Consider the following 18,150-nt stretch of genomic DNA (forward strand, 5'->3'; position numbering starts at 1 on the left):
AACACGTATTCACCTTTAATTAGTTGCTTATTAACATGCAAATTAGTAACATATTGGCTCTTATTTAGTCATTATTAACCCTTGTGTAATGTTCATATTGTTGTTAATCAGCCAGCGTTTGTGGGTCTGATGGACCCGTTGCATTTTGTGGCTTTTAATGCCTCACAATCAAACACTTTTATGATAAAATACTGAACATATTTTTACCTTATCCCAATAAAAAATTGTTCAGTATTTTAACATACAAGTGTTTGACACACAAGGTTGCAACATTTTTTGTCAACACTGTCTGCTCTCATTTTCTCGCACATTTGACCTTCTGATGTTCTGTGTACCTACACTCTGTCCTCCTCCTGTCTAGGCCTGCTGTGTGTGTGTGTGTGTGTGTGGGTGGGTGGGTGGGTGGATGTGAGAGTGTGTGTGTGGTACACAGAACATCAATTTCCACACTTCTATTAACCCAGACATCTTATATGTAATAGAAATGTGTAGGGGGATTGTATGGTGTGTGGTCATTAAATATGTATTCTGATATATGTTCATCACAGAAAATGAGCCAAAGTCAGTGAGTCTCAGTTTGGAAAATTGTATCATTTTTCTTTTAATAAAAAATGAAAACAGGTCCCACAGACCCGAGCACCACACAAGGGTTAAGTAGTTATTAATGCCTTATTCTGCATAGCCTTATTATACAACCAGTAAGCCATTAACTAAGAGTATTCCCTCAATAACTTCAGAATTATTGCTTATTAGTAAACCTAACCCTTATGTTTTCCTAGTGTCCAAATAACTAAAATAATTATTTGTTACTTTAATAAGCAACTAATTAATGGTTAATATATATATATATGTTCCCCATACTAAAGTGTTACCAAATATGGTTTTATCCTTTAAAAGCAGTGGTATGCAGGCTCCATCTTGTGGTATGCCAAAGAATCACTTAATTGAATATTCAAACACAGTGTAACTATTCAAACTGTTGTGTTGTATACATATATGATATACTTGTTAAATAAAAAATGTGCCTTGTTTTTCGTGAATATTTAGGCCTACCACACTATTGTATTTTTTTTCTGTTGGTCATTATGGTGGTATTTAATCTTCCAATATAGTAATTGGTGAAAAAAGTTTGAGACCCACTGTGCTAACGGCCTTATGTGAAATGCAAACCACGAGAAGAATAAAACCTATTTTTCTGTGACAGTGACATTCTGGGCTTTCTTGTGATGTTAGTGTTCCCCCTGGAGTTTGTTCTGTTAAATACCAGATTTGTCTTCTCAAATTGACAGCCCTTCTGTCCTTCAAAGAAATAATTGAAATATTGCGTAGAAAAAGAATGTAATTTTTGAATCAATAGTTTCTGTTGGTTCTGGTAACATTGAATGATGAAGATGGTTGGTGCATAAATACATTTGTGTAGTAGTCAAAGATAGCAAAAATGATTCTTGCAGTGTGCAATTTGCCTGGAAGAAAATGGGCATGGAATTTACAAATGGATTAATTGAGAAACAAATCATGTTCAAGCGACAGTTTACTATGTTTTTTCCTTGTCCAGTTCTAATATACCCCTATTTTTCTCAATATAAAACTTTTTTTTTTCTCACCATGCACACTGGAAATTATTGATACAGTTGGAATTGTGATTCGTAATCATTAAAAAAATGTATCGAACATCTCCATGCATTGATTGTTATTTAAAATACGTTTTTCATGCCATCCTTGTGTATAATTAATGACCTGTGGAGTAGGGATGGTTAAAAAAAATGGAAAATACTGTGTTTTCCAGATTATAGAGCGCACCCACAAATTTTTAGGATACATTATTTTCTCGTATTAACCGCACCGGCTCTAAGACGCAAATATATACATCGCGAAATGAGTTATTTACACAGAAAAATTCAGTAAATGTTTGCCACCTCAGTAGAAGCATTTAAGTCTCACTTTAAAACTCATTTGTATACTCTAGCCTTTAAATAGACTCCCTTTTTAGACCAGTTGATCTGCCGTTTCTTTTCTTTTTCTTCTACGTCCCACTCTCCCTTGCTTGCCTGTGTATCGGCTGAGGACATCTCTGCGCTGCTGATCCGCCTCCGCTTGGGATGGTTTCCTGCTGGCTCTGCTGTGAACGGGACTCTCGCTGCTGTGTTGGTTCCGCTTTGGACTGGACTCTCGCGACTGTGTTGGATCCATTGTGGATTGAACTTTCACAGTATCATGTTAGACCCGCTCGACATCCATTGCTTTCCTCCTCTCTAAGGTTCTCATAGTCATCATTGTCACCGACGTCCCACTGGGTCATTATTGTCACCGATGTCCCACTGGGTGTGAGTTTTCCTTGCCCTTATGTGGGCCTACCGAGGATGTCGTGGTGGTTTGTGCAGCCCTTTGAGACACTAGTGATTTAGGGCTATATAAGTAAACATTGATTGATTGATTGATTTACATACCTTCATTGTTTTAAAAAGGTACACGGCTGATCACACAAAACATAAGTCATTGTCTTGGACCCACTTTACAAACAAAAGTACCGAAAATTGGCACCATTGAGTCCTGGTATCGATTCCCAGGTAGCGGGAATTGATACCATATATTTTCAAATGTGAAAGGTATCCGCATTGAATTGTGAGTTGTTGCAAAATTCACATCCCAAAAAAATGTCAGTTGACACTGGAATATTTTCTCAGCATCTCCATAGAGTATCTTTATTAAGTATTAATTATTTTGGTTTTCCACATGGATGTTTCCATGTGCATGCACTTTAAAGCAGACTCATAGTCACTGTTTAGATCAGGGGTGTCGTTTTCATTGAGGGCCACATGGCGTCTATGGCAGTCCTCAGAGGGCTGCTTGCAACAGTAAATAATATACACATATATGTAATTATCTATGTATTTTTTATGTACGCTGTAAAAAAATAAGTACATTTTACTGAAAACAAAATCATTTTGAGTAAACAAAAGAAAATGTCTTCTCAGAGCATGCAATCAATCGCAACTGGACTGTTTGGTTTGTCTTAGAAGACGTTTCTCTTCTCATCCTGAGTAGGCTTCATCAGTTCATGCTCATAGACTTAGATTGGTCGGATGTAGTCTTAGATTGGTCAGATGTAGTCTTAGACTTTGATTGGTCAGATGTAGTCTTAGACTTCGATTGGTCAGATGTAGTCTTAGACTAAGATTGGTCAGCTGTAGTCTTAGATTTAGATTGGTCAAATGTAGTCTGGGACTAAGATTGGTCAAATGTAGTCTTGGACTAAGATTGGTCAGATGTAGTCTTGGACTAAGATTGGTCAGATGTAGTATTAGACTTAGATTGGTCAGATGTAGTCTTAGACTTAGATTGGTCAGATATAGTCTAGCGGATGGTGCCAATACCTCACTAGGCTTCATCTAAGTCTGAGCATGAGAGGCGAAACATCTTCTAAGACAAACCAAACAGTCCAGTCGCGATCGAATGAATGCCCTGGGATTACACTGACCTGGATTAATGAGTACATTCATAGACATGAATGGAAATGGAAACGGTACCAATGCTTTTGGAATGAAATAGAACAGAATAGATCTTTATTGTACAACGGAATTGTAAACCAAAACTAATTTAGTGCAAATTCATAACACATAAAAACATAAGATTTTAATTTTGCTGTAAACTAAAGTATTTTATACAGTCGATTAATGTAAATGGAAAAACGATACCACCGTTAAATTTTTTTAACTGTAAACATTTTTTTTACATTGAACAATTTAATGGAAAACCTGCTTAAAAATCATGAAAAATGTTTGGAATGTATGAACATTTAATATGTGTTGCAATATTATATATATAACAATATTATATTATAATACAACAGTGCAATACTTTTTCATAACATGATGACTACTGCCTAGCTTAGCTAGTTACATTCTTATTTTACTGTTATATTTTTATTCTCATTGTTGCTTTTTGATTTTATTCTTATTGTAAGATTTTTTTATTTTGTTTCCATTTATACCCCCATTATTTACTTTTTACTTTTTAAATTCGATCTCAATTCTGTACACTGCTGCTGGAATTTTAATTTTCCTGAGGGAATTCTCCTGAAGGAATCAATATAGTACTATATCTATCTATCTATCTATCTATCTATCTATCTATCTATCTATCTATCCGTCTGTCTGTCTATTAGGGCTGCGATGCTTTGGGTGTCCCACGATTCGATTCAACATCGATTCTTGGGGTCGCGATTCGATTATGAATCTATTTTTTCGATTCAAAAAAGACATTTTTCCGATTCAAAACGATTCTGTATTCATTCAATACATAGGATTCCAGCAGGATCTACCCCAGTCTGCTGACATGCTAGCAGAGTAGTAGATTTAAAAAAAAAAAGAAGCTTTTATAATTGTAAAGGACAATCTTTTATCAACTGATTGCAATAATGTAAATTTGTTTTAACTTTTAAACGAACCAAAAATATGACTTATTTTATATTTATGAAAATATTGGACACAGTGTGTTGTCAAGCTTATGAGATGCGATGCAAGTGTAAGCCACTGTGACACTATTGTTATTTTTATGTTTTTATTTTTGTAAAGGTCTAATGAGTGGAGGAGTTCAAGTACCTAGGAGTCTTGTTCACGAGTGAGGGAAGAGTGGATCGTGAGATCGACAGGCGGATCGGTGCGGCGTCTTCAGTAATGCGGACGTTGTACCGATCCATTGTGGTGAAGAAGGAGCTGAGCCGGAAGGCAAAGCTCTCAATTTACCGGTCGATCTACGTTCCCATCCTCACCTATGGTCATGAGCTTTGGGTCATGACCGAAAGGATAAGATCACGGGTACAAGCGGCCGGAATGAGTTTCCTCCGCCGTGTGGCGGGGCTCTCCCTTAGAGATAGGGTGAGAAGCTCTGCCATCCGGGAGGAACTCAAAGTAAAGCCGCTGCTCCTTCACATCGAGAGGAGCCAGATGAGGTGGTTCGGGCATCTGGTCAGGGAAGTGTTTAGGGCACGTCCAACCGGTAGGAGGCCACGAGGAAGACCCAGGACACGTTGGGAAGACTATGTCTCCCGGCTGGCCTGGGAACGGCTCGGGATCCCCCGGGAAGAGCTAGACGAAGTGGCTGGGGAAAGAGAAGTCTGGGTTTCCCTGCTTAGGCTGTTGCCCCTGCGACCCGACCTCGGATAAGCGGAAGAAGATGGATGGATAATGATTATGTAAACGAGGGATTTTTAATCACTGCTATGCTGAAATTATAACTAATATTGATACTGTTGTTGGTAATATTAATTTTTGTTTCACTACTTTTGGTTTGTTCTGTGTTGTGTTTGTGTCTCCTCTCAATTGCTCTGTTAATTGCAGTTCTGAGTGTTGCTGGGTCAGGTTTGGTTTTGGAATTAGATTGCATTGTTATGGTATTGCTGTGTATTAGTTTTCTGGATTGATTTAAAAATAAATAATATATACATTTTTTTAATCGATTTAAAAAAAAAAAGAGAATCAATTCTGAATCGCATAACGTGAGAATCGTGATTCGTAATCGAATCGATTTTTTTCCCACACCCCTTATATCTATCGATCTATCAATCAATGTTTATTTATGTAGCCCCAAATCACAAATGTCTCAAAGGACTGCACAAATCATTACGACTACAACATCCTCGGAAGAACCCACAAAAGGGCAAGGAAAACTCACACCCAGTGGGCAGGGAGAATTCACATCCAGTGGGACGCCAGTGACAATGCTGACTATGAGAAACCTTGGAGAGGACCTCAGATGTGGGCAACCCTCTTGGGGACCGAAAGCAATGGATGTCGAGCGGGTCTAACATGATACTGTGAAAGTTCAATCCATAGTGGCTCCAACACAGCCGCGAGAGTTCAGTTCAAGCGGATCCAAGACAGCAGCGAGAGTCCCGTCCACAGGAGACCATCTCAAGCGGAGGCGGATCAGCAGCGTAGAGATGTCCCCAACCGATACAGGCGAGCGGTCCATCCTGGGTCTCGACTCTGGACAGCCAGTACTTCATCCATGGTCATCGGACCGGACCCCCTCCACAAGGGAGGGGGGGACATAGGAGAAATAAAAGAAGCGGCAGATCAACTGGTCTAAAAAGGAGGTCTATTTAAAGGCTAGAGTATACAGATGAGTTTTAGGGTGAGACTTAAATGCTTCTACTGAGGTAGCATCTCGAACTGTTACCGGGAGGGCATTCCAGAGTACTGGAGCCCGAACGGAAAACGCTCTATAGCCCGCAGACTTTTTTTGGGCTCTAGGAATCACTAATAAGCCGGATCTATCTATCTATCTATCTATCTATCTATCCATCTATCCATCTATCCATCTATCCATCCATCCATCCATCCATCCATCCATCCATCCATCCATCCATCCATCCATCCATCTATCTTAAATCAAGTTTGGAAAAATATGAAATTGTTAGAAGTAGATGTATTATTACTGCCAAAAAGGAAAAGACGCATATTCATGCCAGGGTTTTGCGGGCCACGAGAAATGATGTGGCGGGCCAGATCTGGCCCCTGGGCCTTGAGTTTGAGTTTTGGATGTTTAGACTTTCACCAAGTTTACTGAGAACAATTGCTCTCGGTGCTGTTTGCTCTCTACTGTAAGCGTTACAATTCACCTTGAGCGGCAAATTAATGTGACTGTAGCAAGACCTGAATCGCGAGATGAGCAAACATGTTGGCTTGTTGCATAATCTTTCTATTCAAATGGACGCGCACGCAGTCCTTCTGCGTTTTTTTGCCAGCAGCAGAGCTGGATAAGTGTCGCAGACGACCGTGTTTGTTTGGGGTGGTACATCGCAGCCCATACACACATGATGTGATTTTATTTCCTAATCATTGTGTAGTATTTGTTTTGTCTCTTGAGTCTGCCACTGATATCCTTTGGGCTTAGTGCATATGATTGTGTTGCAAAGTTTGTATTGCTTCATTTCCCAGCTGAGTATTCCACTTTGGTTGGGGCTGGAAAAATAAGGTAACATGACATCTCACAGCTGCTGCTGTTGGTTATGTGGGTTCTATTGAGCTTAAAACACTTATCCTTTTAATTTTGCAAACAAAATGCAACTTGAACATAACGGATGGAATACTCCAGTTGTAAATTAGGTTGTGTTGTGTATGTGCCTGAGTGCGTACAGTTTGACAGCATATGTGTACAAACCCCGTTTCCGTATGAGTTGGGAAATTGTGTTAGATGTAAATATAAACAGAATACAATGATTTGCGAATCCTTTTCAACCCATATTCAGTTGAATATGCTACAAAGACAATATATTTGATGTTCAAACTGATAAACATTATTATTTTTTTTGCAAATAATAATTGACTTAGAATTTCATAGCTGCAACACATGCCAAAGTAGTTGGGAAAGGGCATGTTCACCACTGTGTTACATCACCTTTTCTTTTAACAACACTGAATAAACGTTTGGGAACTGAGGAAACTAATTGTTGAAGCTTTGAAAGTGGAATTATTTCCCATTCTTGTTTTATGTAGAGCTTCAGTCGTTCAACATTCCGGGGTCTCCGCTGTTGTATTTTACGCTTCATAATGCGCCACATATTTTCGATGGGAGACATGTCTGACTGCAGGCAGGCCAGGAAAGTACCCACACTGTTTTTTTCACGAAACCACGCTGCTGTAACATGTGCTGAATGTGGCTAGGCATTGTCTTGCTGAAATAAGCAGGGGCGTCCATGAAAAAGACGGCGCTTAGATGGCAGCATATGTTGTTCCAAAACCTGTATGTACCTTTCAGCATTAATGATGCCGTCACAGATGTGTAAGTTACCTATGCCTTGGGCACTAAATCACCCCCATACCATCACAGATGCTGGCTTTTGAACTTTGCGCCTATAACAGTCTGGATGGTTCGATTTCCCTTTGGTCCGGATGACACAATGTCGAATATTTACAAAAACAATTTGAAATGTGGACTCGTCAATCAATCAATCAATCAATGTTTACTTATATAGCCCTAAATCACTAGTGTCTCAAAGGGCTGCACAAACCACTACGACATCCTCGGTAGGCCCACATAAGGGCAAGGAAAACTCACACCCAGTGGGACGTCGGTGACAATGATGACTATGAGAACCTTGGAGAGGAGGAAAGCAGACCACAAAGCACTTTTCTACTTTGCATCAGTCCATCATAGATGATCTCGGGCCCAGAGAAGCCGGCGGCGTTTGTGGATGTTGTTGATAAATAGCTTTCGCTTTGCATAGCAGAGCTTTAACTTGCACTTAGAGATGTAGCGACAAACTGTATTTAGTGACAGTGGTTTTTTGAAGTATTCCTGAGCCCATGTGGTGATATCCTTTAGAGATTGATGTCGGTTTTTTATACAGTGCCGTCTGAGGGATCGAAGGTCACGCTCATTCAATGTTGGTTTCCAGCCATGGCGCTTATGTGGAGTGATTTCTCCAGATTCTCTGAACCTTTTGATGATATTATGGACCTTAGATGTAGAAATTCCTAAATTTCTTGCAATTGCACTTTGAGAAACGTTGTTCTTAAACAGTTTGACTATTTGCTCACGCAGTTGTGGACAAAGGGGTGTACCTCGCCCCATCCTTTCTTGTGAAAGACTGAGCATTTTTTGGGAAGCTGTTTTTATACCCAATCATGGCACCCTCCTGTTCCCAATTAGCCTGCACACCTGTGGGATGTTCTAAATAAGTGTTTGATGAGCATTCCTCAACTTTATCAGTATTTATTGCCACCTTTCCCAACTTCTGTGTCACGTGCTGCTGGCATCACATTCTAAAGTTAATGATTATTTGCAAAAAAAAAAATGTTTATCAGTTTGAACATCAAATATGTTGTCTTTGTAGCATATTCAACTAAATATTGGTTGAAAATGATTTGCAAATCATTGTATTCCGTTTATATTTACATCGAACACAATTTCCCAACTCATATGGAAACAGGGTTTGCAGCAAAAGGCCTTCTGTGCATGAATTAAATTGCGTTGCTCTAAGATTCGGTTTCCATTGTTGATTGAGATAGTGACGACACAGCCTGGCGGTTGCGATTGATCTGTAAAACACATGCGTCACGATGACAAAGACACTGAATGGCAAGAAATTTTATTACAAATTGTCGTGTAAATGTAATAAAAAGGGAGGCGGAAATCAAAACAACTTTCTTAAGGCCAGTCACTCTCCAAACAAAGAGACTGTGTTACCATGGAAACGCTGCTGAAGCCATTGACGGGTATCAGGAGAGAACTTGAGAGGTAAAAACATTTATTTGTCACAATTTCCTATACAAAAGCCCTTTTTCAAAAGGTATGACTTCATACATTGCAGGAATGACAATAATAATAATAATAAGGCATTGGTTAATTGTGAAATTATACACACGCACAAACATATATATTTATATATATATATTTGATATCCAAAATACATTGCTTATAAGAAGTAGCATAGATCCCTTTTTGATTGTTTTTTTGCTTGTCAAAAAAAATAATAATAATAAGGCTGGAGTGGACATTTTTTGGTTTCCTTTTGATTTATTTCAGCAGGAATCTGGTGGATGTTAATATCTGCATGAAATAACAATATTAATTTCCACAGATTCCAGGACTATTTGGTGGTTAAAAGAAGCATTGGAATCACATGTTGCATACAGAGTCAAAAAGTCCCTGGTTCTTGCATGCAAAAGCAGTCACTTGTGATTTGAGGGAGAATTACAAAATAGCTCGTGCACACAAAAGGCACTTAGGATGGTACACAATTCATCTCAGAAGAAGTACTAACAATAAAAAGAAAATTAAAAAAAGTTAAAAAAAAAATGTACTGCCCAAATGTACAAATATAAAAACACTTCAAATGCCGAACAAACTACTTAGCAGAAATGGACTTCAAAGGTTTGCATTTTTGACCGAGGTCAACTCGTATTAATTCTCTTGTCTCTTTTTTTTTAATACTGTGTCACATATGAAAATAACTCTGCATAATTTATACAGTAAGTTGCTTTAATGCCTAGCTGACCGATGCATATAAAACAATAAAAAATAGGTCTGACAAACGCACAGCGTTTGCGAATCTGAGGAATTCTTTGTTTCATCTCGTCATATTTAAAAAAAAAAAAAAAAAAAAAAGTTTTTGTTCTCTGATAAACTTAGCCCGACGTCACTTACTTTGAAGTGTTACAAGGGCATTTGCTTGAACACCTGAAGACCAAAATGTTCTGATATGATGCGATGACATGAGGAGGTCCTATATTGAAGTTTTTTTTTTGGTTTTGTTTTGTTTTTTGTCTCTGGCCTATAGATCAGTGAGAAACTAACATTCAAGCATACATGCTGCTCTCAAACTAGGATCCAGCCCTGGTAAAATGCAACTTTTTGAGAAAGACACTTCTCAGTGTGACCTACAAGATCCTGACTCGCCCCAAAAAGGAGATGATAATGCCGTGGCTGTCATTACAAAAAATATCACAAATTGTCAGATTTTTCATCAGGCAAGAGAGACCAAATAACTGTACAGAAGTTAGGGATGCTAGTTAACGAGTCCCGTGGGACCAGAGGTGTCCAAAATTTTACCGCCGCATGGGACAAAAATTAAGTACACTGAAAAAAGTGACTTATTGGTGCTGTAAACTCTATTAGAGTAACTGTCGTAATTTATACCTATTATTTTTAACATTCAGTAAGAACTAGAGTTTCTTAAGTAAAATTAAACATTTTATTAACCTAATACATGAATTATGGGGGAAGAGTAAGTTTTACTTATGTTTCCTCATACTATTTAAATGTTTAATAGTTGTACGTACATAAACCTAAAATATTACATAAACTTTACTCTGAAAATCTAGTGTTTTGAAACGCATGCGCACAGCACGACAAGCTCTGGCCGACTGGCTCTGCTCCGGCCGTTAGGATCACAACACAGAGCACTGCAAGGTGGCATTATGGGTAATTCTTATCTTGCGTTTATAATGTGTTACAGAGTCGATGTTCTCCAGAAATGTGTTTGGTGTGGGTTCACAGAGTGTGGCGCATATGAGTAAGAATGTTAAAGTTGTTTATATCACAACTGTCAGTGTAAAAGATATGGCTGTTGAGCAAGTATGCATTGCAATCTCGTATGAGAAGCAGCAAAACACATGCGTCCTTCTGACACGCAGACAGCATGGTGTAAAAGTGGGCGCGATGAAATGTTGTAGAGCAGTGTTCCCCAACCACCGGGCCGCGGCCGCAGGATAATTTTTTATTACATTTTTTTTATCACACTCTATTTTTTACTGCATGCCATTGATAAGCGGAGGAGTGAGAAGAGGTTATAAATTAATTAGCGCCCCGGCGGCTATTCAAGGAAATACGATATATAACATGTACTTAAAATTTGGAGTAAAATGATGTTCCTGCCGATGAAAAACAAGTACACTTTACTTAATTTTTTTAAATAAATATAACTTAAAACTTGGATGTAATTAAGTAACCGTTACTTAATATCTTCACAACTGTTATGTTATTCGGTAAGTAGAATTGACTTGATACTGGCAAGTGAGTGTTACTCGATATTGCAGCATTAAATTTTACTTAAATCATTTGCGTGCAAATACTTACAATAATTTTTTCAAGTAAATCTTATGAGTTATTTTTTTCAGTGTATGCTCAAGCCAGTTAATCATATTCGACAGCTTTTCTTGACTTGATTATGCGCTAAATGCAAATGCAATTTAGTTAAAGCATCCCCTGCAGTGGACATTTATGTTTTGTATAAACCGAAATGACTCTGACGAAATAAAAAGACCAAGATCAAATGTTTACGGCAGAGGGCACTCATTCTTCAGGAGAATATGCTCGGTACTTAAATGTATTTAAATAAGTTTTATAGCTGAAAAAGCAAATTACCGTATTTCCTTGAATTAATTTAAAACCTCTTTTCACTCCTGCGCTTACCAAAGGCATGCGGTAAAAGTAAGCATGCGCTAATTATTTTAAAACCTCTTTTCACTCCGGCACTTACCAAAGGCATGCAGTAAAAATTTGAGTGTGATGTAAGCTTGGACCTTAAATCCTACTGAATAGCTTTTAATCTTCTTCCCTTTATGCGATTTCAAATTAGTGGTATTGAAATCAGCTTCCTCCATTTTGAAAATGATGACAGGGGTCACAAGTTTGACCAGGCGGTAATACTAAGCATGCGGTAATTATTTTGGGAAGCGAGTTTGACCCGGCAGTAATTAAAGGCAGGCACATACTATATGCCCTGCGGCAATTCAAGGAAATACGGTATTTATAAATATTATTTTGATGCGTGTTTAGAATATGCCGTGGCTGAATAAAAGCTGAGTTTTGGTCCACAAATGTACCTCGGGACAGACTTTAGACACTCCTGACACCAGGAAAAGGCATTTGTACCTCCTCCAGGAGTTCATGTCATTGTTTTGTCTGTTTGTTGGTTAGCAAAATAACTCAAACGGCTCTGGGAAAGATTTTCATGGAGCTTTCTGGAAGTTTCCGAAATGAGAAAAAGAAAACAGACCTGCTCAGTGGCCTCATGGTAAGAGTGTCCGCCCTGAGATCGGTAGGTCGTGAGTTCAAACCCCGGCCGAGTTATACCAAAGACTATACACATTGGACCCATTACCTCCCTGCTTGGCACTCAGCATCAAGGGTTGGAATTGGGGGTTAAATCACCTAAAATGATTCCCGAGCGCGGCACTGCTGCTGCTCACTGCTCCCCTCACCTCCCAGGGGGTGGAACAAGGGGATGGGTCAAATGCAGAAGACAAATTTCACTACACCTAGTGTGTGTGTGACAATCGTTGGTACTTTAACTTTTTTTTATTGATTATATTTTGGGCCTGATCCCTATCATTTTACTATGTTACCTTAAGTTTACGTCTGTGTGTGTTCCCGCAGAAACAAAAACAGTGGATGACAAGGAGGTCCACTTTGTTTCTTCCATTTTGTTTTAGATCGGTGCAGCGTCTTCAGTAATGCGGATGCTGTATCGATCCATTGTGGTGAAGAAGGAGCTGAGCCGGAAGGGAAAGCTCTCAATTTACCGGTTGATCTGTTCCCATCCTCACCTATGGTCATGAGCTTTGGGTCATGACCGAAAGGATAAGATCACGGGTACAAGCGGCCGAAATGAGTTTCCTCCGCCGTGTGGCGGGGCTCTCCCTTAGAGATAGGGTGAGAAACTCTGTCATCTGGGAGGAACTCAAAGTAAAGTTGTTGCTCCTCCACATCGAGAGGAGCCAGATGAGGTGGTTCGGGCATCTGGTCAGGATGCCACCCGAACGCCTCCCTAGGGAGGTGTTTAGGGCATGTCTGAGCGGTAGGAGGCCACGGGGAAGACCCAGGACACGTTGGGAAGACTATGTATCCCGACTGGCCTGGGAACGCCTCGGGATCCCCCGGGAAGAGCTGGACGAAGTGACTGGGGGGAGCAAAGTCTGAGCTTCCCTGCTTAGGCTGCTGCCCCCGCGACCCAACCTCGGATAAGTGGAGGAAGATGGATGGATGGATGGATGGATAGTTGAAAAAGTTTTGGTCATATTTTCAAGAAATATCAGATATGGGATAAAGAACAAGTGATTACAATTTGGGGGTGTTCCTTATCACGGTCTGAATTCCGGAGTTTTTGTACTATTGGGTACAGTAGGGCTTGGCAGAGTGCTTTTCTAGTTATGTTATATTTAGAGAAAAAAAACTTCATAAGATCAATTTTTAGAACATATTGTGGTCGAGTAAAAGCTGAGCTTTGGGCCACAAATGAATCGGGACGGACTGTGGACATTCTTGAATAGGACTCTATTTCTTGGGGTCGTCATGGTGCGGTTGGGAGAGTGGCCGTGCCAGCAACCTGAGGATTCCTGGTTCAATCCTTAGTCACATCTGTTGTGTTCTTGAGCAAGACACTTCACCCTTGCTCCTGATGGGTGGTGGTTAGGGCCTCGCATGGCAGCTCCCGCCATCAGTGTGTGAATGGGTGAATGTGGAAGTAGTGTCAAAGCGCTTTGAGAATCTTGAAGGTAGAAAAGCGCTATACAAGTACAACCCATTTACCATTTACCATATCTCAATAATGACAGCAGGAAAAGGGATTTGTTCCTCTGGCAGGAATTTATGCAATTGTCTGTCTGCCAGTTAGCTAGTAAAATAACTCAAAATATTATGAGCGGATGGAACTTTGTGGAAATTTCCGAAATTAGATAATGAACTTCCAAAGACATGCACCTGGGGATAGGTTGATTGGCAACACTAAATTGGCCCTAGTGTGTGAATGTGAGTGTGAATGTTGTCTGTCTATCTGTGTTGGCCCTGTGATGAGGTGGCGACTTGTCCAGGGTGTACCCCGCCTTCCGCCCGATTGTAGCTGAGATATGCACCAGCGCCACCTGCGACTCCGAAAGGGAATAAGCGGGAGAAAATGGATGGATGGACATTTGATTGGCAACACTAAATTGGCCCTAGTGTGTGAATGTGAGTGGGAATGTTGTCTGTCTATCTGTGTTAGCCCGGCGATGAGGTGGCGACTTGTCCAGGGTATACCCCGCCTACCGCCCGAATGCAGCTGAGATAGGCGCCAGCAACCCCCCGCCACCCCAAAAGGGACAAGCGGTAGAAAATTGATGGATAAATGATTGGATTTTAGGCCTGATTCAGGTCATTTCTACTATGTTTCCTTATGTTTAAGCATGTGTGCCCCCTCAGAGACATAGACAGTGGATGACTGATAAGAATGTGGGGCGGCATGGCGTAGTGGGTAGAGACCGGCCGTGCTAGAAACCTGAGGGTTGCAGGTTCACGTCCCACATATTGACATCCAAATCGCTGCCGTTGTGTCCTTGGGCAGGACACTTCACCCTTGCCCCCGGTGCCGCTCACAGTGGTGAATGAATGATGAATGAATGATTGGTGGTGGTCGGAGGGGCCGTAGGCGCAAACTGGCAGCCACGCCACATCAGTCGACCCCAGGGCAGCTGTGGCTACAGATGTAGCTTACCACCACCAGGTGTGAATGAATGTTGGGTTCCCACTTCTCTGTGAGCGCTTTGAGTATCTAACAATAGAAAAGCGCGATATAAATCTAATCCAATTATTATTAATGTTCACTCAGTTTTTTCCATACTGTTAACAAAAAAAAAAAAATAATCTGAAAATATTAGAATTGAAATAAGGAACGAGTGATTACATTTTGGGGGTGTTGCAGATCACGCTCTGGATTCCGGAGTTTTTACACTAACGGGCGGTACAGTAGATCCTGGTAGAGGTTTGCGCTCTCCAAGTGTTCTTCTAGTTATAATTTAAAGAAAAAAAACAATATATTTGGCTGTTTTTTCAAGATAAAAAAATCTGACAACCTTTGACTTTTGCATCCTCCTATTAGACACACAAACTGGACAACGGTTCACATTAATACTGACACGGTCGAGAGACAAAACATGGCTTGGCGGCGACGACGCGGTAAACGTTTAATAGCCCAGCGCCCCGGCCTGGCTCCAACTCGCGATTTACGTGTCAACTCTCCGCTTTCCTCGGCGCGACGGAGCTGCACACGTCGTGCGGACCCCCACCACGCTGGGAGCGTTTTTGAAAGTTAACAGTTCAGCAGACATACAGCGCTTCCTTCTCTGCAATTCGACTCCTTCTCTCTTGCCTTCCAGTTTGGAGGATAAATTAAATTGTGAATGGCATATTCCAGTTGCCAACTTTCATTCAGTGCCGAGAAAGGTCTTCAGTGTGTGAGGGCTTCTTTTCTTTCTTTTTTTTTTTCCAGCGAATTCCTAAAAAACTAACTCGACACACACGCAAAATCCTACAGATGGGACACACACAAAGACTTGCTGTAGATGTGGTGGGAATATCAAACCCCGAGCAGGTTGTAGATGGTGGAAAGAGCAGATGCTTCGAAGCATAAAGTACTCCGGAGGATGTAGATTGAGACCCGTAAATAAAGGGCCATGTCTGGTAGTGAGCGGAGTTGGCAGAAGAATTCTGATTCTGCTCTTCTGTCCTTAAATTTTGGCCCCGGGAATACTTGGATAGCTTTCAGGAGGATGTGGAAGATACATGTCCAAAACATCAAGTCTTCTAAAGGTAAGTAGTATTCCATTTCTGGACCGTAGCATCCAGTTATTCTTCAAAAATATAAAATAATCATCCTTCCTCATTGCCTTCCGCAATGGTGGGCTTGGCTAGTGGGTGGTTAGATAGCGCTGTCTAATAGTAACTGCCCAGGTGGGAGGGAACGTGGGCGTTTGGGTGGCGGGGGACGTTGGGGTTGGGGTAGATGCCAGCGGTGGGCGAGCTCCAGTAAGGAGCGGTGGGTCCGAAGAAGTTGGAGGAAGTGACCGGCATGGACGGCGGGTGAGGTGACACAAAGTTGACCTTCTGCTGGTGGGTGTGGTAAGAAGGCACGTAGGCAAGGTCCGAGGGGTACTTGTACATAGACGACTCGGTGGGGTGCGGCTGCAGCGCCTGGGCGATGCCGTGGAAGTCAAACTTGTAGGCGTAGCGCTTGCCGTGCACCTTGGTCATGATGTTCTTGTCGTAGTAGTAGCGCAGGGCCCGGCTCAGTTTGTCGTAGTTCATGTTGGGCTTGCTCTTGCGCTCGCCCCAGCGCCGCGCCACCTCGTCCGGGTCCGTCATCTTGAACTCGCCGTTGGTGCCTTCCCAGGTGATGCAGCCGGCGTTTGCGCTGTCGGAAAGGAGCTCCAGGAGGAACTGCCAAAGCTGGATCTGTCCTGAACCTGGGGAATAGAGAAAAACTTCAGTTGGACTCGACCACGTTTGAGCAGCAGATTGGCTATGACTAGAGATGTCCGATAATATCAGGCTGCCGGTATCATCGGCCGATAAATGCTTTAAAATGTAATATTACCCCCCCGACGTCCCTCTATACGTGTTCTCAGAAACAAATGCTAAGCTAAACTGTTAACTATGGTCAACCTGCACATCAATGCAGTTTCTATGCCGCTGGACAAAGCTTAAACGAAATCTCGTTGACATGTATGACTTAAGTGTTATTTATGACAATGACAATAAAAGGAATTGAATTGAATTGAATATCGGAAATTATCGTTATCGGTTTCAAAAAGTTAAATGTATGACTTTTTAAAATGTTGCTGTACGGAGTTGTTCACGTACGTAGGAAGAAGTACAGAGATTCACATTAGTCATACTTCCCAACCCTCCTGATTTTACTGGGAGACTCCCGAATTTTGGGCTTCACGGTGGAAGAGGGGTTAGTGCGTCTGCCTCACAATACAAAGGTCCTGCCGTCCTGGGTTCAAATCCAGGCTCGGGATCTTTCTGTGTGGAGTTTGCATGTTCTCCCCGTGAATGCGTGGGTTCCCTCCGGGTACTCCGGCTTCCTCCCACTTCCAAAGACATGCACCTGGGGATAGTTTGATTGGCAACACTAAATTGGCCCTAGTGTGTGAATGTGAGTGTGAATGTTGTCTGTCTATCTGTGTTGGCCCTGCGATGAGGTGGCGACTTGTCCAGGGTATACCCCGCCTTCCGCCCGATTGTAGCTGAGATAGGCGCCAGCGCCCCCCGCGACCCCGAAAGGGAATAAGCGGTAAAGGATGGATGGACTCCCGAATTTCAGTGCCCCCCCCGAAAATCTCCCAGGGCAACCATTCTCCCGAATTTCTCCCGATTACCACCCAGAAAACAATATTCGGGGCGTGCCTTAAAGGCACTGCCTTTGCGTGCCGTCTAATCACATAATATCTACGGCTTTTCCCACACACAAATGAACGCAAGCATACTTGGTCAACAGCCATACAGGTCACACTGTGAACCCGCACCAAACAAGAATGACAAACACATTTTGGGAGAACATCCGCACTGTAACACAACATAAACAAAACAGGACAAATACCCAGAACCCTTTGCAGCACTAACTTTTCCGGGATGCAACAATATACACCCCCCGCTGACCCAGGACCCAGAGAGAACATGTCCCAAAATTCCAAGCTGCTGTTTTGAGGCGTGTTTAAAAACAAAAATGCACTTTGTGACTTTAATAATAATTTGGCAGTGCAATCTTGGCATTTTTTTTCGATAACTTGAGTTGATTTATTTTGGAAAACCTTGTTACATTGTTTAATGCATCCAGCGGGGCGTCACAACAAAGTTAGGCATAATAATGTGTTAATTCCACGACTG

At 41.4% G+C, this 18,150-nt stretch overlaps 1 protein-coding gene across 2 annotated transcripts in view; it reads right to left on the minus strand.

The window, feature by feature from the left end:
- Positions 1 to 9,077: 9,077 nt before the first annotated feature.
- Positions 9,078 to 18,150, minus strand: part of fli1 (Fli-1 proto-oncogene, ETS transcription factor) — a 129,926-nt gene continuing 120,853 nt past the window's right edge. For both annotated transcript variants that reach the window (XM_061878742.1, XM_061878741.1), the window contains exon 9: positions 9,078 to 16,724. In XM_061878742.1, the coding sequence (XP_061734726.1) occupies positions 16,195 to 16,724 (530 nt within the window). In that variant the 3' untranslated portion in view covers positions 9,078 to 16,194. The remainder of the gene's footprint in view (positions 16,725 to 18,150) is intronic.

This window comes from Nerophis ophidion, linkage group LG18 (genome assembly GCF_033978795.1).
Source record: "Nerophis ophidion isolate RoL-2023_Sa linkage group LG18, RoL_Noph_v1.0, whole genome shotgun sequence".
Lineage (NCBI taxonomy): Eukaryota > Metazoa > Chordata > Actinopteri > Syngnathiformes > Syngnathidae > Nerophis > Nerophis ophidion.